Source organism: Rhamphochromis longiceps, linkage group LG23 (genome assembly GCF_057381845.1).
Source record: "Rhamphochromis longiceps isolate RC_006_pf linkage group LG23, R_longiceps_female_GT1.1, whole genome shotgun sequence".
Lineage (NCBI taxonomy): Eukaryota > Metazoa > Chordata > Actinopteri > Cichliformes > Cichlidae > Rhamphochromis > Rhamphochromis longiceps.
In genome coordinates, this window is record NC_140578.1 from 17,238,608 (window position 1) to 17,254,913 (window position 16,306).

The 16,306-nt window shown below is 38.7% G+C and overlaps 1 protein-coding gene across 8 annotated transcripts in view; it reads right to left on the reverse strand.

Annotated features, from left to right (window-relative positions):
• mcf2l2 (MCF.2 cell line derived transforming sequence-like 2) overlaps positions 1 to 16,306 on the reverse strand; it is a 113,304-nt gene that overhangs the window by 65,921 nt on the left and 31,077 nt on the right. For 7 of the 8 annotated variants that reach the window (XM_085399096.1, XM_085399089.1, XM_085399094.1 and 4 more), the window contains exons 3-15: positions 11,312 to 11,426; positions 10,922 to 11,012; positions 10,308 to 10,427; positions 9,148 to 9,264; positions 8,888 to 9,037; positions 8,200 to 8,324; positions 7,977 to 8,091; positions 5,140 to 5,259; positions 4,748 to 4,939; positions 3,571 to 3,762; positions 3,297 to 3,483; positions 3,003 to 3,100; positions 1,975 to 2,063 (exon numbers count right to left, since the gene is read on the reverse strand). In XM_085399096.1, the coding sequence (XP_085255222.1) occupies positions 1,975 to 2,063; positions 3,003 to 3,100; positions 3,297 to 3,483; positions 3,571 to 3,762; positions 4,748 to 4,939; positions 5,140 to 5,259; positions 7,977 to 8,091; positions 8,200 to 8,324; positions 8,888 to 9,037; positions 9,148 to 9,264; positions 10,308 to 10,427; positions 10,922 to 11,012; positions 11,312 to 11,426 (1,711 nt within the window). The remainder of the gene's footprint in view (positions 1 to 1,974; positions 2,064 to 3,002; positions 3,101 to 3,296; positions 3,484 to 3,570; positions 3,763 to 4,747; positions 4,940 to 5,139; positions 5,260 to 7,976; positions 8,092 to 8,199; positions 8,325 to 8,887; positions 9,038 to 9,147; positions 9,265 to 10,307; positions 10,428 to 10,921; positions 11,013 to 11,311; positions 11,427 to 16,306) is intronic. The other variant, XM_085399090.1, reaches the window with a different exon arrangement.

Here is a 16,306-nt window from a genome sequence, read left to right on the forward strand (position 1 = left end):
GTATCAGGATAACTCTGAAATTTAAACCCAGACATATTAACGATGCAGCTGCCAAGTGAGAGGATAACTGGACCAACTTGATTTTTGTTGGAAAACACTGTTTTTTGTGATGCTGTGATTATTACTTTGATGCATATGTATAATAATTAACTGTCATAGAGCCAATCAAGTGTGTCACACATTAGGGCCTGCCAGATTGTGCTAAATTATGACGAACTTGTGTAATTCTGCTGTAGCCTGCATTTTCAGTGTAGCCACGTCAGGACTTCTGCTAATTTATATTTTTGCCTTCTTAACTGCATTCCTTCTTTCACTCTTAATAACTTCATTGCACTCACCTGACTTCCTGTATATTGTTAAACTGTGTATTCTATAAATAAGCTCCAGTGAAACTGTAATGTCTAAAGATTAAGTTAGTTTAATTTATTGATCACTCTGTTTAGGTTAGTCAGCTAGACCCATGAAGCTTTTCATGTGTAACTGTCAGAAGCCAAAACAAATAACCAACCCATAATGTAGTTGGACAGATTTATGAGCAAGGCTTTGACTTTTGAATAGCAATTACCTCATTTTCTTTCTGATTTTGTTTTGGATTTACAAGTGTGATTACAACGATTCACCTGTTGAAATACTTACTTCTGGTTCAATCTGCAGGTTTCACAATATCTCGAAATCTGCAGATTGCATAGTTTTACGGTGTCTGAAAACTGTTCAGACACCTTTAGATAGTTGAGCAACACCTAAGCAAATCATCGATCCAACCATTTTTTAAGCTCTTATACAATTTATAGTTGCTTTATTTATTCCAGCTGTCATTACCCTAATCTATCACAGGGTTACCAAAGCAAAACATTTAACCACAATCTCACAATGCCTTTTTTGTATGTGGAGTAAGTCTATTTGATTACATGCACACTGAAAAATGAAGCTAAGATGGTATGTAAGTAATGTGACGTCTAAGTGTCCACTCCGAGCAGGAGTATTTGACACCTCAGGAGTGAGATTGAAAAAGTCTGCAGTAAACCTGTCTCTGATATACTGACCCCAAACTGACTTGTCTGTGCCAAGTACATTATTCCAAAATGCCTAGCCTTTACCTGTGCACTCAATGCCAAACCTTTCACATTAATTTTGGGCAACAAAGGGTGTTTTAGTTTAAGTTATTTCTGGTTGAAATTACACATTGATGGTTCTAATCCCAGCCGAAAAATCTCATTATAATTTTATGGATTTCATAGTGTGATAAAAGGAGAGACTGCATTCTTTTCTATAATACTGTTTGATCTTTTTTTAAATTCTGAAATTGAATGCTGTTGTAATTTTTGTGTGACATTTCTTTGAATGTATCAATTTTGTTAATAGAATTTTTGCTTAAATAAAAAAAAAAACAATAGTTCAGAATCAGTTTCACATAGGATCTACTTATTATTTTACTTGAACCTAGATAATGTATCTACTCATAAGGCTAGCATAAGTGAGGTGGTAAGAAATTAAATAAAATCCAACACCAACAAAACTTCATTGTGGACCTTTTACATCCCATTACCTGCTCTTTCTTATTTGACATGTGTTTGTCTTGCTGTATCAAAGTTTAAGTTTACTTATCTATTGCCTGAAGAAGGAAAGTTTAAGGTACATATTAGTTAACCACATAGGAACAATTATGGTCACATCAGTTAGGGTTAGTACCACTAGTTTGTTTACAAGTAAATCAATGTTTCAAGAGGTCAAGACACATATTGGATTGAGAAATGACATTTTTAAAGATTGAAAGGATATGTGGATATATATTGTTTGTTAAGTATTATGAGGACTTATCTGGGCGTTAACTGTTTTTCTACCATGTCAGAAATACTTGCACTATCCTTGGGAAGAGTATAGTACACTGCATAAAATTATGCCATAAAATAAACTGCAGCTGTAAAAGATGTGCTTTTGTTATAATCGCAGGAATACGACATTATCCCCCCTTACCTGCGTCTGTTGGATAGACTTTCCTCAGTCTCATTTGTCACAACAACATGTGTGGAGCCTCCTTGGCTTTCTTCATGCATGACCTCAATCTGTAACACACAAATATATGCACAAGTGGCTTTAAATGAATCAGTTCTTTTGTTTTTATAGCACTGTGTTTTACAAGAAAAAATCTCCAAATACCTTCCAATATCAGAGAGAAAATCTCACTGAGCTTACATACCCTTATGAGCATCAGTGTCGAGGAAAACTCCTTTTAACAGTAAAATATCTTTGCTATAGGAAGGATCAGATATCTGCCAACATTATACAAAAACAGCATTCGTGTCTGGCGTATGATTGATTTAAATTTTTCAGAAGAATATCTACCAGCATTATTGTTTTTTTTTCTTCTGAAAAAAAATAAACGGTTTCAAAGAGGGATGAGTGTTTGACCAAGTATGCTGAAAACTCCACGACTTCATTAAACTGACTGTGTGACATGTAACATGACCAGAAGAGTTTGTGCTCTTTTGGCATCAGGCCTCCAGGAAGCTTGAGTCACAAAATAAATTATACGAGTGCACAGTCAACCACCAAATTGGCATACACTTTTGGACTGAGTATTAAAATGTGTGACCAGTCAACCCCTCTGCCCTCTACTGGTGGGAATAAAGAAGATGATGAAGTAGATCCATTCACATATCTCATGTTTTCTTTCACTCAAAATACTAAAAGTCATAAAAATAAATAAAAAAACTATGAAATAAAGGTGTTAATATAGACAATCCAGGGGCCTCTGTGAGGCAGCAGTACCGACTACTGAACAACTGTGCTTCCTATGTGCATCCATGAATAACTGGTAAGTTTCTGAAAGTAGAGCCTTTCTTAGCCAATAAAAATAGTTTGGGTCCATCAGTTTTGTTGTGTTTGTTGTTACCACCACATTTCAGAGTGAAATGAAATGTAATTCAATGGAAATGAGGTCAAAGACAGATGAACAGGACTTTAAATGTGTTTTACTGTTTCAGTGAGCCTAAGGACATTACCTTGATTCCTCCCTTTGCCTTCCTTATGTTCTTCTTCTTGTTGAGATCAGCTTCAGCCTGCTGTTTGTTAGAATTATCGGAAGCTCTGCGAGCAAGAGCTGAAACAAGATGACAGCACGCTGGTAACTTTGATCCTTTCTTTCTTCAAAGTTTGTGTGTTTTCTTGTTTGTAGTCTTTGCATTACTTCAGATTAATCTAACTGTTGTAGAGTCTTGCAAAAGCTTACAGTTAAGACAAAAACCAAAAGAACATATCTTCATTTAAATTAGCTGAAAACACAAAGATCAAATTACGCTGTTGGCCTCCTGCAGTCCTGGGGGTGTTCTTCACTGAGGGCCGTTTGGGGGAGGATTCAGGCCGTGGAGCAACAGGCTGGATGGGCCTTGTCTGTTTAGCTGACAGTCTCTTCAGACTGAGATGCCGCTTTTCAAACATCTCCTGAACATCTTCCAGTCTCTTTAGCGCCTTCAGTACACTACCCTGCGAGTAAAAAGCTATACATCTACCTTTGTCCTCATCATTTTTGCAACAGAACATCTTTCAAAGTATTATGTTTGTGGACTGTACCTTGATATCCTCTGACAAGACAACCTCATACTGATTGTGCAGGTTCCTCAGTTCAGTCAGTTGGTTCTTTTCTGCTGACTCCAGAAAATGTTCGATGTCTGTCAGTGCTGACTCTGCCCCTTCCTGTGACTGACACTTATCCACAGCCTGGGATGCCAGCAAGTAGATCCCAGACTCACACCATTGGTTAACCTGCACACAACATCTAATGACATCAGCAAATAGCCAAGAATTCAGTTTTAGAAAACATAATCATCCCTTCACATATGGTGTCACAGTGTAAGAGTCCTGTATTTGGGTAGTAGGAGGAAAATACTGCAAGTAAAATCCCAGTTGGGTCTGTAGAAACTTGTTATGCAGGTAATAAAATCCTCGATTGTTGAGTTATGTCAAGTTGTCAGTCTTCTAATATCTTTAATATCTTTATCTTTAAAAAGATTATTTGGTCAAACCGATGGTGAGTGCTCTTGTACGATAAGATTAGAATAGATTTAGATTTTCATATTTAAACACAATGACTGCAATAGTTGGTCTTGTGGCAACCGGGAGAACTGAAGCCACGGTGATGAGCGTGTTAATGACGGTTTATTTGAATATGTCTACAGCTGCAGTGTGGACAGATGGCCCAGTCAAAACAATGATCCGTCCACACCTTACTCAAACAGAAAAACAACCATCAGCTCTTTTTTTGGAAGAGTCACATTACACCAGTCGAGTCACAGGTGTAATGTAGAACACATATTATGTAATTGTAGATTTATCTAATCAAATAGTAGTCCAAGCAGTTTTCAACTCATTTTAAAATATCGAAACAGTTGAACCAAATTTGGAATTAAAGCTGTGCTCAGCAGCACATTTCACTAAGAACATTGAGTAAAAAATAATATTTACATTATATTTAGGTGCCAGAGACTCAAGATTAAACAACTTTAACTCAATGCTTGCGCCATCTGCTGGATGCAAATAGAGGCCGTGACATTCTAAGATGTAAATATGTCAGTGTGATTTTACAACATGTCCCACTGTCTGGACATTTTGGTCCAGAATTATCTAATGAAAAGATTAAAAAAACAACAACCAAAGAACAGATTCATCACATTTCATCTGGCTTGTGTTAAGTCAAACTTTTGGATTTGTAGCCATCTGTAAATGTACACGACTCACATGGTATCCTTACCTTATCTATGCCCTGGTGTATCTGCAGAGATTTGGACAAAATATCTGTCTTTTTCTTGACCTCATTGCTGAAGTCGTCACAGACACGACGGAGCTCGACACATTTGGGTCTGATGGAGTCCACAGCATAGTGATTGCTCTGAATCAGCTGGTCACCATGCAGTGCGTGAAGTTGTGCCTTTTCCAGTGTGGCCTGGAAGAAAATCAATTAAATATGATACATTAAGCTGTGCAAACAAAAGCTTCAGGGTATCCACACTCAACTGTGTAACTCTACAACGCTACTAAAGTGATTCATGATGATTGCTTTAACAAGAAACCAAATTACTTGTAATGATTCGATATTATTAAATGATTATGTGCTATTGTGTGTGTAACTGTGCCATTACAAACCTGAGCTTTCTCCTCCAGTGTTTTTAGCTCCTTGAGCATTTTTTCAACTCTGGCCACACAATCCCCAGTGTCTGAAAGGCTGTTTAGACTGTCTATCAAGCTGTCGAGAGACACTTTGACCTGATCACCAATGATTGGAGAGAAACAGAGAAAAAGCAGTGAGAACCATTGAGTTACTTCGTTATCTATTCTGCTCGTGTTAAACAAACCAAACGACGAATTACATTTGTTGCTTTAGTTTGTGTAAAACTTTTTTTTAAATGTAAAAACACAGCTTAAACATTAAACAGTAGCAGTATCTTGGTAGCTCTGTAAGAATTCTGCAGTAGGGCTGTGATCTCAGTATTCATCAGCAGGGGGCAGTGTGGTCCTTTCTTTCTGCCCTGACTGTATTTTCCTCTAAACCATGGCTGCCTGTATTATATATTAATCAGTGTGGAAACTGCATCAGAGCTGTGCTTTGCTTGGAGAAGGTGGCAACAGTACTTGCTATTGTTGACACTGTAGCAACTGTAATTTCATTTTATTCCATTTTTGTATGTCGGGTTACTCTTACTTTTTTTTGGGGGGGGGGTATTAAGGTTTTGGGGCACATGGTGTTAATATTTCCCTTTATTGTTGCTGTTTTCGTGTGTTTAATTAATCTAAAACATAAAAATAGAAGGCCTTTAGTTTAATCATGTTGACTGATAGCAGTAAGTGATGCCTGTCTCTGTATTATGAATGTATATGCATAGCCCTCTGAAGGCACTTGGATTTTATCATTATGCAAAAGGTGTCTTTGGCTTTACACCAGAAGAAGCTGTGATGACTGCTGAGAATAACAGTTCTATTTTATTAGGAGGTTGGAGACGTGCCAGTGATGTAAGCTGTGAGCAAAGAAACTGGTATCTGCCCTGTTGTCCCCATAGTTTTTCATCTCTGCTCACTCATTCACTGCATTCTTGCTTTTTACTTTCTGGCTAGTTACCGAATAAAAGGAACTAAATGGATGTAGCGTTTTGTGGGAGAAACGTTTTGTCACTCATCTAAGTGACGTCTTCAGTCTCAGCTGACTGCAGGTTTCCCCAATCTTATAAACAGTACATTTGCATAATGACTGAACCTGAAGGAACAATGAGCTGGGAGGTCAGTTCCTTAATCTTAATTATGCAAATTCTCATGACCATTGATCAACAACCACTGACCAAAACCCACTGATCAATGGCCATGAGTACCATTCACAGAGAGTTGGGTAATGGCTGCAATCACAGCATTGTAAGATGGCGAAAGATGTACCCTTTAGCACAACACAGAAGAGCTGCCTTGTCAGGCCAGGACTCTGCAGTCTATTTACACCTACAGGCCAGTGGACGCTGTTTCAAGGATGAGGATGTACACATCCTGGACAGGGAGGAACGCTGGTTTGAGCGTGGAGTCAAGGAGGCCATTTACGTGAAAAGGGAAAGACCATCTCTGAATCAAGGAGGGGGCCTGAGAGCTGAATTTTCTTATCGTTTACCTGAGTTCAAGTTTGCAACCCCCCATTCATCTTGCCTGAGACACCTTTGTTCTGGCCCCGTGGAGGAGGCCGCAAACGCCGACGCAGAAGATCCAACGTTCTGGTTCGACTGAGATGGCCCACTAACAGACCACCGCTCTCCAGTTTATTACAGGCTATTGTGCAGTTTCTGGAGACCAAGCTGTGCGAATTTCGGACACGGATCTCATTCCAGTGAGAGATGCGGGATTGCTGCGTGATCTTCCTCACAGAAACCTGGCTATCGGACTCCGCCATACAACTACCGGGGCAGCGCATTGGTCACAGGAGCAAACTGAGAAAGGCAGAGGCGGTGGTGTGTGCATCAACAACAGCTGATGTGACTGCCCCAACGTGCACCCGGTTAACTCCTTCTGCTCACTGGACCTGGAGTACCTGATGATTAAGTGCTGGCCATTCTGGCTACAGAGAGCATTTACAGCAGTCATTATTATGGCTGTTTACATCCCCCCACAAGCCGACACTGATCGAACATGCAGAGAACTGTACAGCGTGATTAGCAGTAAGGAAACCGCACACCCAGAGGCGGCGTTTATACCGTTGGTCGGACCAATCAAAGTCCATGTTGTGGGACTGTTTTGATAACGCGGACTGGGGAATGTTTCACATGGCTGCTGACGACATCAATGAGGACACAAACTCAGTCTACAGATTTATCAGAAAATGCGTGGAAGATGTCGTCCCACCCAGAACAGTTAAAAGTCTACCCAAATCAAAAACCGTGGATTAAGAGTGATGTTTGCACTGCACTGGCGGCAGGGAACACTGCTTTTGCCTCCGCGAACACATTGGACTACAAACACGCAAATTACCAACTCATTAAAGCAGCCAAACGGGAGTACAGGGACAAAGTGGAACAGCAATTTCACAATCGTGGGAGAATGTGCCAGGGACTAAACACATTCACAGACTAAAGAGGGGAAAATCAGCACACCACGGCCTCTGTGTGAGGATCTAAACGTATTCTATGCTAGATTCGACACAACAAACACCACAAGACCGGACAGTGTACGCATCGGTGGGGAGAGAGCGGAGGGAACACACACAGCAAGGGGCCACCTCTGCAAAACATTATTTGTAAAAATGAAAGATTCACTCATCCCTGTTCTCTCTGCATTAAATTATCCCAAGATCAAGTTGTTTCATAAAAATGTGATATTAAAAAAACATTTTTAGAAATGTAGAGGACATACACTCATTGTAATATGTGAAGATGCGAAACATTGCCCTTTCCACTGGTCTACTTGCAGTACCTCACATGAAAAACCAAAGGCTGCATGGCAATGGCATACTTTACCTCTCTGAAGTCCTGCTCAAAGTGACGCAACTGTAGGCACTGCTCCAGTTTGAGATGGTGTTTGCTCCAGAACTGTTCAAAGGCATTTTCTGTCTCATCTAGCTGGGCCAAAAGCCTAAAACACAGATTACAAATGTAATGAGAATTGGTACATAATTGCTCAAAATACATAACAATATACAGTGTGCATGACATCTATAAAGGAGTCTTTGTCGTTTGTTACCTTTCCACAGTAGTTTGGTTTTCCATCTCATCAGGGTTGAGTTCATGATCCTCTGACTTGGCTGACTGATCTTTTATACAACTATACAAGGTGGTGCCTTGCTTCACAGCTAGCCTCAGTTCATCCTGATTCACAGAAACAGAAGCATTAATATCACAGAACATTAATATCATAGAGAAACTTTTGCAAATCTGTGCAAGTTCCTATTTCAGCAGAAATATCCAAGTACATGTAGTAGAGGAATTAAAGACATCTACACTTTTGCATTTAAAACTGATATTTGAAGTAGGTAAAGTCAGTCACGTAGAATATTCCAAGGCTGGAGCCTATCCCAGCTGTCTTAGAGCGAGAGGCAGAGTACAGCCTAGAAAGGTCGCCAGTCTGTTGCAGGGCTAACAGCAAATTGCACTCACATTTACTCCTGCATTCACACTTATGGGCAATTTAGTGTTTCCAATTAACCTAACCCCACTAACTGCATGTCTTTGGACTGTGGGAGGAAGCCGGAGGACGCGGGAGAACATGCAAACTCCACACAGAAAGACCATGGCGTGATGGTGGAATTGAACTCAAGACTTTCTTGCTGTGAGGCACCAGTGCTAACCAGATATACTAGTGTAAAAATACTTGCTTTGTCTCATGTTAATATGTGTGTGTGTGTCCTAGCATATTTAATGCACCACATTACCTTGAGGTTATTGTGTTTGTCGGTGTGTGCTGTAAGGAGGTCTTTGGTGCACTGGACGTCATTGGGCAGCTCTGTCTCTGCTAGGTCTGTCCCGAACTTCTGTAACATCTGGGCTGTGGTTTTCACTGTCATGGCAAAATTTTCTATGGCCTATGGAAACAGACTCACATGTTACTCTGCAATGTCTTCTAATCTAGCTCACCATACACCTGCTATAATGTCAAATCTGGTATTGAATGCTACAGTAAGTCAGTGCTCACTGTTCGGTGGTGTATCCACTGACTGTGACAGTATTCCAGGTTTCCTCCTAACTCTCGGGTCAGCTGGCTTTTATCCACATAGCCATGTAGGTCAGACAGCGAGTTCAGCATCACGATCTGCAAACACAGTGCATTGCTTTACGTGCTCCATTATTATTAAGTAAAATTGGTAGAACAACTTCTCATAGTCAATGTTGTTGCAAGATGGGAGGCGTTGCCTGGTAAGTTACTAAATAGGAAATCAAACATTTTGGTTTACAAGACATACACTTTGTACCTTTCAAAACTTTGCTTTGAAAGGCACCATATAAGTAAGGGGTTATTGTTTTTATTACTACATTTGCATACACAATTTTAAAAAATGAGATGCATTTGTAGGTGCTGACTTGAAAATAAGTATCAAAATATGTATTCATGAATAATTTATTTATCTTGTTTAGCTAAAACCTAAGATCTATGATGAAATGATTTCCCTCACAAAAAATAAATGCAATTTTCCTGTTGTGTGATTTTCCTGTCAAAGCAGCCAGTCTTTCTTTCCCACCAAACCTCTTTGCTCACTGTTGCTCAGTCCTTCAAAAATGTGACACAGTGTTTATCTTAACAAAACAGTGGATTGAGGAAGACCTGGTTATGTTACACAACTCTGACAACTGATCCACTGTGTCTGTCTTTGTCAGTATTTTTATATCGTTTTGATACCACTGACATGCCCATCAAAGGATAAAAAGCTATAGTTATGTTTAACACCTACAAAAGAGACATAACATCTCTCAACAAGCTTGGAGTCCTCCAGGAAACACTGGAGAAAGTGGCCAGGGAGAGGAAAGTGTAGTTTTCCTGATAGATGGATGGAGTTATGGTTGGATGGATGGATGGATGGGTGGGTGGTGCATGCTTGATGCTTTTCATACTTTGCTATTGAAATGTTAGGTTTAATTGTGCTGTGATAAAAAAAAAAAATCACACCTTATGCAATTTAAGGAATTGTTCTATGGAAAAAAAATCCCTCGTTGTGTTAAAGCATAGCATCTCTGTGTGTTTGGATGACATGTTTTCAAAAAAGCTAACTATTATCATGGGGAATACTTTTTGTCTCTCTTTTAGGTGTCTGTTTCAGAACCATACCCTGGCTCAGAATAAAACACCTGCATGCTTACCGGTACCTTCATTTTGAAGTCATCCTTGTGTAGTTTGATCCCAATATCTGCTATATGCTTCTGGAAGAACCTGGATGGCCTCAGCACCAACACTAACTGAAGATTTCCTGGGAATGCCCCCTGGAAAATATAACAAATGAACTTAAAATAAGATATTGCATCTTTTCATTCTCATGGTTATCTGTAAGTTGCTTGTAACAAGCTAAAATATATTCTTCTGGTATAAAACTATTGCAGTTCATAATTAGTTTGTTACAGAAGCATGTTATGAAAGATCTGCCCATTTTAGTTCAAGCTCACTGAGCCTGATAGTAAAAATGGTGTTTAAAATAGGAAGGAGTGAAGAGATTTGTTCTAGAGGCACTCTTGCTGTGATATAGGTGTGTACTACAAGCCATTGCATTGAAATTGATTGTTAAATGAGGAATTCTACAATGAATGTGTTTGTGATCCATCCATTGCTCTGGTACAATGTGACGGTAAGGGCCCAAAAGAAAATGAGGCTTTCACAGGGTTGTTACGCCTGTGTAGGAAACACAAAGACTTAAAAGAAACATTTTAAAAAGGTCCTTGTATATATTTCTATGGTGATTTAAGTATCTCACTGAACTTACAGCGATCCTGGATAGAGAGGCCTTTACTGAGCTCCATTTGTCCTTCCGCCGGTCGATGATGATAATGAAGCCAATGCTTGCAGCATCCAGGCTGGAGAGAGGAGGAAAACAATTTAAAGTTATAGGCCATGCTAATCAAATTCCCAAAGGTTTCAGGCTCCGGAAAATACAGAACTCAAGAATTGTCCACATTTCAAGGAATACACAATTAGTACACCACTAAGCATAATTTCCAGAAAGCCTTATGATATTACTGTTGAGATGAAGCAGTGAAGACGTTTAAGCACCCAGGATCAAATGTGATCCTGTGGGGATAGTTTTGAATCAAATGGAATTTTATCTTTATGATCTTTCTCGTTATTAGTTTTAATTGTGTGTGGGTATACATACCTGGGGATGCTGGTCAGGTAAGTAACTACATTGAGGAAATCTTCCTCTGGCACTTCGCTAAAGCCTGAGCACTCTGGGAAAGTGATGATGGGGGCACCATCTTTCCCTCGCCCTCCTATAGCACAGAAAAAATAAACCCAAATCAATAACTGCAGTAACTGTATTGCAAGACATTTTATCATTTGATAACTTAAAGGATTCCCTTTAAGTTGAAATGCGGACATCTGTAAAACCTCCATCACAGCTGTATGAAAATTGTGTTTCATTTAAGATATCTGAAATGAAAGTTAAGACACCATTTAAATCAGAATATATGAAATTGTTTTGTTTTCCCAGTAGGAATCGTATTACAGGCACCCAGATGAAATTAGCGACATGGGGAATGGGCAATGACTTTTGGGAATGTGGTTCTACTAAATGTAAAATGGTAGAGGAACACCCCAACTCTAACACCTCAGTACTATGTTTGTTCCTTTAGGCTCTCAATTAAAGTTAAACTACATTGTGTTCTTAGTATATGTCCAACCATAACATTTTATTTACACTTCTCACAGATTTGGTTTTACTGTTTTCACTCTTTTTGTCTTCATTGCCAACTGTAAGAAGACCAAACTGTTCAATGAGTCAAGTATAAGACCTCAGGGTAGTCTTATACTTGACTCATGAATTACTGGTCCTTGCTGTGGATGAGGCTGTGTGCTTCAGTCTTCTTGAGATTTGATTGTGGCTTGTATTGTGAAAAAAGTGCTTTGAGTAGTCAGTAAGACTAGAAAGCACTATATAACTATGAATTAATGTTCTTCATGTCACATTTCACTACAGCGGATAACCCTCTAGTGCAGGGGTGCTCACACTTTTTCCGCATGTGAGCTACTTATAAAATGACCAAGTCAAAATGATCTACCCACTACAAAAATCCAAAACATATACTTATTTATAAATATATTGAGGATTCTTTATATCTACAATGTATATACATGCATAACCGCAATATCCAATATTTCACAACACAATTAACTATGTAAATTTTTTGTCATTACCTGAGTTTACTCTGATGACTTGCACTGAATTGAATCAGCCAGGGATGCATAGTCCGGACAGTAGCTGCTGACGGCCAGGTTTAAGAGAAGAAACCGAGAGCTAAAAATTGGAGTTAACTCGCTGACTAGCTTGTCAGTTTTACTACACTTCGCGCCGCTGTTTGCGCATGCGCAGCGACCTAAGCGTCAGAAAAAATCTGCTGTCATCTGACTGGCTTCCCTGTATCAATCAAGTGACGGGATGGATGATAGGCTGGCATCTATTTTTTTAATGCCATGCGATCTACCAATACTACCTTTGCGATCGACTGGTCGATCGCGATCGACGTATTGAGCACCCCTGCTCTAGTGTCATTTTTCAATGTCTGCAACACTTTGTAGATGTACCTGAAATAAACACCATTAAACCATAATCTAAATAATGTTTCAAGATTTGAAAGAAATTATTGAACTCAAACCATGATTATTTCATAAACTTAAACCAGCTAATGTAAATGCTAAGCAAAACACAAGTCTAAAAATACCAGTCGTATTTTCAAACTTGTTTGTTCTCATTGTTAATTCTGTCTCGTAATCAAGGCTTTTGTGGCTTACTATATTTGATCATCAGTATGCTTTACCTTTGCACATCTATAAAAGGGCCCTACAAGGAGCCACTGTGCAACCAGTAGTCTTGACACTTCTAGTTGCAGATACAGATTGGAAAAATCCAATACTTGCACATCTCTCGAAATGTCACTAGATGGTGAGCATGAGCCATAAATCTGCTGGCTTGACAAATAAAACATTGCTACGGCATGCTACTTGAGAAAAAAACTAACAGTGTTTGTAATGCTAAAAGTTACAGACATTCATACAGACATTAAAGGGCTGTGCATAACCTTGAATCAGCACATCTGAGGATATTTTTGTTGGTTTAGAATTTTGTCTGACCAGCATCTCTCAACCACAAACATGTAACTAACTTGCTGAGAATGGAAAGTTTATACTCAACACTCCACAAAAATATACATTTTCCTCTCTAAGAACATAAAAGACTCTGTTAATTCTCCCTAATAAAGTTACTGCCGTAAAAGTACGTGAAATGTGCATGTTTCCAATTTCCTGCTTGCAACTCCTTGCCTGCTGCTAGTAGTGCAATGATCATCTAACCCAGAAAAAGTGATGGGTTTTACACTGACCACTCAGTGATGTGTTTCCCCTTTACTTTTTAAGGAGAATCAAAAGAAAGCAACAAATCCTGCAGCTGTCCATGAGGGAAAACAAAATCATAAAAACTCTAAGAAAAGAGGCATGAAATTGTTTGGTATACTTCCTAACTGGTCTCTGGCAAAAGGAAACCCTCACTGGTTCCAGTTCATGTATATATAAAATGTGTATACAGAGAGACAAAAATAGCAAACCAAATGATCATAGCGTTTAAACCTGGATCCTACTGAGAAGGCACACACACTCACAGTAGGCACACACATGTGGTGAGGACTATGAACCAGACTTGTGTTACCCTTATGTAATTCGAGAGGCAAGTAATGCTGAGAGAGGAACTTTTGGAAACAGTTATTTTGGCTGTTTGGTGAGACGACTGAGAGAAGGAATGAGAGGCATCCCTGGAGAACCACACAGACTGCTGTGTCACCACTAACAGCACATCTGGAAAAGTCTGAGGGCACCAAGTGTGAATGCTGGGATGCTAAAAGCATGCTCCTGTCTAACCTTTAAACTTAAAATTATGTGACTTTCCACCAGTTCCATAGTTAATAACTGGTCGCATTTGCTTATCATTGTGAGCTATGATGTGCAAATACATGTAGTGAACCACCTACGCATTACACCTACAGAAGCTGATTGGTCATGCAAACCTATGCCAAGAAGCTTCTGGTGGCAGTTTTTGTGCTGATGCTAATACCAGAGGAGGTTTGAATCTTTGCATTTACTGAATTTAGGATATCTGTGACTTTTTCACACTATGTATCTCTGTAACACTTCTCTGTAGATTAATATGGTCCACCACTTCATGGGTGAGTTATTATGACTTCTAAAAGCTTTTGGTGAGCTCTTTAGAACAACTCTTGTTAATTATTTCATAAGAGTTTATAACAGCAGACTGCACAACTAGGTGTTTGTGCCAATTAGACTAAAAAAAAACAAAGAAAAAAGAATTGAATTCAATATTTTAAAGGTATGGCATATTACTTTTAGTGTAACTCATTTTAAGAGTTGCTCATCCACTAATGTTCTCCTCATCAATAGTCTCAGCAACAAAGTTCAAATCCATACTTCCTCAAATGAAAAGCTTTTCAATAACACAAAGAAACAAAGAAACATATACCACTTAAATGTTTTTAAGGCTTCAAATTGAACTTTAAGTTGCTGTAAAAAAATGTTCAAATATTTTTTTAAGAAATCAAAAAGCAAACAAAATGCTTATGTTCTCTCATGTTTCTTCTGTCACGTATGGAGCTCTCAGTTTAAAAGGTGATACAACATTAATGTGTACATTACATTTTAGAATTTGAAAGTGTCTGGTGGTCTACTCATTCTTGGTTTTTTATTGGCTCGTGTTTTTACACAATTCTTTGTGCTATGACTTTATCTTTATTGCAGCCAATTTCCCTGAGATGTTATTATCTGAAGCCTATAAAGAACTGGAGGAAGCAGTTCCCTGGAAGATGTGTGTTGGATGAAATCTTGAATTAATAAATCAGTATTACACAACATGTTATGTGCAGCTCAGTTGTAGCATTGCTAGCACAATTTTACTTACGTAAAATTAATTTTATATCAAATTAATTAATATTTATTAAAATGGACCCTAAAAACAAAACAGACAAAAATGACTATTCTATTCTAGCAGATAACTCCGGAATAAAGATTTCCAGTCATGTCATAAATTGCAAGATGAGGAGCTAAATACAGACTTCCGTGTAAATTGAATAAAAAAAGGCAAGCCTTTAGTCTGACTGATCAAAAGCTTAACCACAAAATAGACAGGCAACAGGCAGGAAGAGACTGGTAGGTCAGCTGGTAGAGAAAAGAGTGCTGCAAAGTCAGGACAAAAGGGAAATCAGGGAGCTGGATACAGAAGAGTCAGGAGATGCAGGTCAAAGTAATCAAGGACAACAAGACAGGTAGTGGGGCAGTAAAGCTGGAGACAAATAACTACCATAATAAAAACAGGAAGTAACAACAATAACGAAACAGTGAAATGGAAAATATAGGCAAAATTAACTCTATTTAAAGCTCAGGATGCCTAAAAACAAACAGAGAACATCTTAAATAAGGAATTCAAATGCCAACTTAAGCACAACATAAAAAACCCCAGAGATCATAGCATCCACTATCTTTGACCAAGCTCCATTTTGTGTGTTTGCAAGAAAGCAGATACTTGCACCTAGATGCCAGGACAGAATATAATAATACTGTTAAATAAGAGAATAAGGTTTCAGTGCCATAGCAAACTTGAAAATGCCAAATGAACTTTCAAAAGCCCCAAATCCCCAGGGGGAATTAAAAGAAAACCCAAAACATGTGGACAGGAAGATCTGTGTGTGTATAAACCTCCAGTGAACTGCTGTGTTTTGTGGAATTAAATGAATCATGATTACATATCACTCCAGCAGATTTCCTCTTTTTTAAAAACATCAACAAATAGAATCAGTGAGCAAGTCAGCTGAAGGGATTTCAGTGGTTTCCTCATATTATCCGTTTGCTTGTGATTTCCTCGGTGAAGAATAAAAAGTCATGAGAGAGTGAAGCAGCTGAGTTACACATGAAGTCCTTTCTTCTGGCACTTGCATAACTTGTGATACAAAACACAAAAATAGAACATCAGCTAAAAAACTGCTGAGAATGTTTTTGGGTTTTTTTGAAATATCTTAATATTTAGTTACAGTAAGCATGAAGGCACAGGGAGAAGTGGTACTGTAACAGGATGTCAGGGGTAAAAAATGAAAAA